Raw genomic sequence first — 6,535 nt, forward strand, 5'->3', positions numbered from 1 at the left:
TTCTCCTCACAGAGCTACATCCTATTCCCCTGACAGAGCAATAGCCACCATAATTCTTTGGGAAGAGGAGCTGTTAAACCACTCTGGCCACTGGAGCTCTGTCAGGGAAATAGGAGTCTCCTAACAACTCTCAGCACTCTTCACAAACTTCCCAGGATTCTTTGGGGGAAGCCATGACTGTTTAAAGTAGAATAAATGTCTGGCATGGGTGTGGCTTAGCCAACCCTACACCTGTTAGTCTGGCTTTTAGAACACTGACAGTTGGTTATTACTGAGCATGCTGTCCTGCCCAGAGTGTGAGACATGAGACGGAGGTGAGACTGGAATTAATTCCTGTTTTATTAGAGTAACTTTTACATTAAAGGCAGCGTGCTTCATAGACTTAGCTATGCTAACTCACTACAGTCCATAACTAAGCTACCTAGGCATACTCTGCCCGGTCGTCCCCGAATGTCTCTGTTGGGGTGTCTATAGGTGGAGCGAGGTCTGCTTCGGCAAGAGACCTGTCTGTGGGAACTGGCAGACTGTCAACTACTCCCCCTCCCTCATTGTCCTCGAAAGCCTCATCTACCTCTGATTCCTCCCCCTGCTCTATCTGAGGAGGCTCGGCCAACTCCCCACCCTGATCCCCCTGGGAGAGCTGGGGGTCAACATCATCCCCCCCTGCATGCACCATTCCCCTCCACCCCCAAGGTCTGGGCTTGCTCAGGTAGGCTTCATGGAATTCTCTCACCAAGTCTGGTACATGAACGTCCTCCTCTGTTTCCCAAGAACGTTCTGATGGATCATACCCCTTCCAGTGTATTAGATACTGGAGTTGACCCCGGCACTTCCTCGAGTCTAGGATATGTTCCACTTCGTACTTCTGCTGCCCATTTACTGTGAGAGGGGGAGTCGGCTCCACTGGCATGCAGTGAGGGTTGGGGGAATGTTAACGTCAGCAGGGAGCGGTGAAACACGGGGTGTATTCTGAAGATGGGAGGCAGCTTCAGGCGGAAGGCCACTGGGTTGATTTGCGCCTCCACTTTAAAGGGTCCCACTCTCTGATCCTCCAACTTGTGGCAGCGACCCTGTGTAGGCAAGTAGCATGTAAACAGCCACACTCTGTCTCCCACTTGAATGGAGGGACCCTCCAGGCGATGCTGATCTGCTGCCCTTTTGTAATTCTCCTTGGCCCCATCCAACTGCTCTTTCAGCAGCTGTTGCATTGCTTGAAGCTCTTGTATGAACTCCGCCGCCGCCAGGATGGAAGGGTTGGCTCGAGGGGCAGCAAAAGCTCTAGGATGATATCCGAGGTTGGCGAAGAAAGGAGTCTGTTGCGTGTGAGCGTGCATGGCATTGTTATAAGTGAACTCTGCCAGGGGCAGGAAAGACACCCAGTTGTCCTGCTGGTGGTTAAAGTAACAATGCAGGTATTGCTCTAAAGTGGCATTAACCCTCTCCGTCTGCCCATCTCTCTGCAGATGGTGAGAAGAGTTGCAGTTCACTTTGAAGAATTTGCCACATCGTCTGCCAAAAATGGGCTGTGAATTGTGTTCCTCGGTCAGAGGCTGTCTGGGAGTTCATGCAAGCTGTACACATGATGCACATAGAGTCAAGCCATCTCTTGAGCATTTGGAAGTCCTAAGCACGGAATGAAGTGTGCCATTTTCGTAAAGGCATCCACCACTACCAACACTGTGGTCTTGCCCTGTGAGGAAGGTAGATAAGTGACAAAGTCCATGATGACCATTCGCCAGGGGCCTTGGGGAGTCGGAAGGGGTTCCAGAAGCCCCACGGGCCACCCAGTAGCATGCTTGGCCTGGGCGCAAGTGGGGCAGGATCGGACGTAGTGCTCCACTTCTCATTTCATCCAAGGCCACCAGAAATCCCTGGCAATGGCTTGTAGAGTTTCGCAGACTCCAAAATGCCCCGCAGAGGGGGAGTCGTGACACTGACGCAGCACCTTGGCTCTCACCTCCCCAGGCCGTGCATACATGGCCTCATGCTGATATAGCACCCCGTCTCTCAGCGCGAACCCTTTGCTACTCTCGGCAGCCTGTGTTGCCAGCTCAGAGCACTTCTCTTTGGCAAAGGCATCCTGCTGTTGTGCCGCTTGTAGCTCTGTCACCCAGTATTCTTGACATGCTCCCACCAATATCTTTTCAGGGGGGATTATCAGTTGCAGGAGTTTCGGGAGCGGGCTCTCTGGGTATTCTGGCTTGTGGGACAACGCATCAGCTCGTTTGTTCTGCGCTTGTGGAATGTAGTGGATTTTGAAATTGAAGCGAGCAAAGAACTGTGCCCAGCGCACCTGTCTCTGGTTTAGTTTGTGAGCGGTCTGCAAACTCTCCAAATTCCGATGGTCGGTGCGCACCTTGATCTTGTGCTGTGCTTCCTCTAGATGATGCCTCCAAGTTTCAAAGGCATCCTGGATGGCCAACAACTCCTTTTTCCACATGGTGTAGTTTTGCTCAGAACTGGTCAACTTCCGCGAGAAGTAGGCACAAAGTCTCAGACCTCCCCCCTTTTTGTGCTGGTTGTAAAAGCACCGCTCCGATGGCGATGTCCGATGCATCTGTCTCCACAACAAAGGGATGCATGGGGTCCACATGATGTAGGATGGGCTCCGAAGCAAACCGCCCCTTCAACTCTTCGAAAGCTTGCTGTGCGGCTTCTGTCCAGCGAAAATGACTTGGACCCTTTAGGCAGTCCATGAGAGGTGCTGTTTTGTCAGAGTAGTTTGCAATGAACTGGTGGTAGTAATTGGCAAACCCCAGGAAGCGCTGTAAATCCTTCTTGATGCGAGGAGGTTGGCACATGAGAACGCAATGAACCTTGCCTGGGTCCATCTCTATATGTTGAGATACGGTACCCTAAGAAGTTCAACATGGTCACATTGAACCTGCACTTCTCCAACTTAGCATAGAGGTGATATTCTCAGAGACGCTGCAACACTGCTTTCACATGTTCTTCGTGCTCCTCAGGAGAGTTTGAATATATCAGGATATCATCCAAATATACAGTCATGAATTGGTCCAAATAGTCTCTAAAGATGTCATTCATGAAATCAGGGAAGACTCCTGGGGCCCTGGACAATCTGAAGGGCATCATTAGATACTCAAACTGTCCATAACAGGTCTTAAAAGCGGTCTTCCATTCATCTCCCTCCTTTATTCACACCAGGTTGTAAGCCCCTCTCAGATCGAGCTTGGTATAGACCTTGGCTGAGCACAAACATTCCAGCATTTCTGTGATGAGAAGCAAGGGGTAGCTGTTGGGGATGGTGATCTGATTTAGTGCTCTGTAGTCATTACATGGACGTAGCTCTGCATTCTTCTTCTTAACGAATAGCAGAGGTGCCCCAGCCAGGGACTGAGAGGGTTGGATGAAACCTCTCTTCAGGTTCATGTCCAGAAACTCCCTCAGTGCTGCCAGCTCTGGCTCTGTTGGGGAATAAATGTGCCCAGATGGGATGGGCACTCCCGGTATGAGGTTGATGGCACAATCATATGGTTGGGGGAGAAAGTTGGTTGGCTTCTCCCTTGTCAAACACATCCCAGTATTCCAAATATTTCTCCGGTAGAGAAACTTCCTCTTGCAATATCGTGCTGGCTACTACCTCAGGGCCGGGCTTGCCCCAGGCTGACAGTGTTGTTGGCAGTACTTTGAGGCGAACACCACCACGGCCTCGTCCCAGAAAATGGTCGGGTTATGCTGGAACAATCAAGGCATCCCTAACACCACTGGGAAGTGAGGCAGAGAAGCCACATAGAATGACAGCTCCTCCATGTGTCCCAGGATCTCCATTCCCAGCAACTGGGTCACTCTAGTCACAGTTTCCGACTTTAGAGGCCGCCCAACAATGGTCTCGATGGACAACGGCTGCTCCAGCATCTGAATGGGCCATGCTCGCAGGTGAAATTGCACTCCATGAAACTTGACGATGCCCTGCTGTCAGTCATGGCTTTGACTTGGAAACTCTGTCTGGTGGGCAGTCTCAGTCAGACCGGCATGAGCAGGGTGGGTTGCAATGGCAGGGGCTGTTGATGAGACCCTTGTTGACTTGGCTCCCAACTCTTGGGCCTTTATGAAAGCTGGGATTTGGAGTTTTCTGGCACTGAAGTCTTCTCGGCCTTGGAAGGGCAACCCCGGGCTAGATGTCCTCTTTTCCCGCAGTACAGGTATAGCCCCCTCCCTCTTGAGCTTCTTTTTCCTCCTCTGACAAGCATGGTCAGCCCCCGCCAATTTGCATGGGCTCCTCCCCTGATGAGATCAAGGCTCCCACGCCAGGCAGGTGACAAATGTGGGAGAGAGGTAGAGGTGCCTGGGAATGGATCAGCTCCACTCTGTGCTCCAACCAACGGCCTTCAAGCTGACTGTCTATCTGCAGACACAACTGGATTAGCTGGGCCAAGGTGCCTGGTGGGGAGCTACGCACCAGTTCATCTAACACCTGGAGGTTCAGACCACTTTGATAGAAGTACATCAGGGCCAGGTCGTTGTATTCAATCTCTTGGGCCAAGACACGGAAGGTGTTAATATAGACCTCCCCCACGGATCCTCTCCGTTGCTTTAGGGTTCCTACTTGGCAGGCTACCATCTCCTTCCATTGTGGATCTCAAAACATCTCTTCCATGGCTGTGATGAAAACATTGTATTGCACCAGTGCAGGGTCGTTTCGGATCAGATATGGGGTGGCCCACTTGGCAGCCTCCCCTTCTAGCAGACTGATGAGAAATGCCACCTTCGAGTCCTCTGTTGGAAACTCAGCTTCTCTTACACGCATGTATAATTCACACTGGGCACAGAATGTGGAGAACTGGTCGCTCTGGCCACCATAGCAGGAGGGCATCCCCACGGGAGACTTGATTCTGGTGGGCACTGCAGCCACCAGTGCCACGCCTCCCTGGGCAATCAAGGCACAGAGATTCTGGTTCTCTAACTGGAGGTTCTGGGTCATGGCTCAGAGGTTCTGGAGCTTGGTGTACAAGGTCTTGAGAGTCACTGGGATTCCCCCTTCGGCACCGCCACTAGCCTCCATGTTCTTGGTCATGATTGGAGAAGAGGGATGGTGGCTGAGTCAATCTGTCCTGCCCAGAGTGCGAGATATGAGATGGAGGAGAGACTGGAGTTAATTCCTGTTTTATTAGAGTAACTTTTACATTAAAGGCAGTGTGCTTCATAGACTTAGCTATGCTAACTCACTACAGTCCATAACTAAGCTAGGCATACTCTGCAGTGTGTGAAGAAAGTTGACTCAGCAACCGAGTCGGGGGGGCACCACCTTAAGTAGGGAAGGTCTTCGCTTGTAATCTCTGACTCCTTCGACGTTCCACCTTCTCACGGCATCTTGTGTGGGGCGAAGAGGGGTGAGCCTCCCCCGGCTCATCTGACAGTACAGGCTTGATAGGTGCCGGCTCAGCCTCAGGAGGTGGGAAAGCATTTGAAGTGCCAGACAGGGAATCCTGGTGGTGGTGGAGCTGGCACGCTCGCCCGGTCATCCCCCAATGTCTCTGTTGGGGCGTCTGTAGGTGGAGCGAGGTCTGCTTCGGCGGGAGAGCTGTCTGTGGGAACTGGCAGACTGTCAACTACTCCCCCTCCCTCATTGTCCTTGAAAGCCTCATCTACCTCTGATCCCTCCCCCTGCTCTATCTGAGGAGGCTGGGGCTCAGCTGACTCCCCTCCCTGATCCTCCTGGGAGAGCTGGGGCTCAACACATGCCTGCGTTATCATAGACTCCAATGTTAATTTTCTTAAATTAATTAAAATCAGCCATGCATTTGTTTAAATTTTAAACTGCAGAAGATGAAGGTCAGTGTATGGAGCAAGGTCAGCAATAGGATTACAGTTACTCTGTGAATATGGGTGATTTTTAATTAATTTCAACAAATTATGAGACCATGGACAGAAAAAAGTCCTACAGGGATCTGGATTCTTTTACTTGTGTTTCAGACTTTAAAGTCTGGATTTTCTCTGAGTGTTTTGTGAATCACCATGAAAACTTAGAGGCAGGGCTGGCTCCAGGCATGCCAGAGCCCTTGGGCATCAGGTTGCCCTGGGCCCTGGCATGTGTGTGTGTGTGTGTGTGTGTGCATGTGGGTGCATGCACACACACACATGCATGCACGCATGCATTTAGCCCCCATGCTCCCACATACCTGTCTACTGTCTTTTACCATTGCCCTTAACGAAGATGGCAGCCATGGTTTCCCTAAGGGGATGATGCCTGCGCCGCCATCTTTGTTGATGGCACGTGTGTGTGCTACGCGTGTGTATCTCTGCCATCAACTAAGATGGCAGCAGGGCTTCAGTATTTTAGGGAAACTGCGGCCACCATCTTCATTAAGGGCAATGGTAAAAGACAGCAGACAGGTAGGTGGGGGGCGTGGGGTGTGTGAATCGTGGAAGGGGAGCAGATGGGTGGCTGAGGGACCCTCTGTAGCTCCAGGGGCCATTGGGCCAGTGCCCCACCGGCCACCCTTTAGAACCAGCCATGCTTAGAGGGTTGTTAAGCAAGCGTTTCTGAGTTCAGGACTGTAAGTTTTGTAAGGTT

The 6,535-nt window shown here is 51.6% G+C and overlaps 1 protein-coding gene across 1 annotated transcript; it reads right to left on the reverse strand.

The window, feature by feature from the left end:
* Positions 1–4,600: 4,600 nt before the first annotated feature.
* LOC133377901 (protein LDOC1-like) lies at positions 4,601–4,942 on the reverse strand. Its single transcript, XM_061612699.1, has one exon. It carries the CDS (start codon positions 4,940–4,942, stop codon positions 4,601–4,603), a length of 342 nt encoding a protein of 113 aa, XP_061468683.1.
* Positions 4,943–6,535: the final 1,593 nt, after the last annotated feature.

This window comes from Rhineura floridana, chromosome 2, assembly GCF_030035675.1.
Source record: "Rhineura floridana isolate rRhiFlo1 chromosome 2, rRhiFlo1.hap2, whole genome shotgun sequence".
Lineage (NCBI taxonomy): Eukaryota > Metazoa > Chordata > Lepidosauria > Squamata > Rhineuridae > Rhineura > Rhineura floridana.

Excerpts from the sequence above, each read along its gene's own strand:
- LOC133377901 (XM_061612699.1), bottom strand. The coding sequence starts at position 4,942 with ATGACCCAGAACCTCCAGTTAGAGAACCAGAATCTCTGTGCCTTGATT.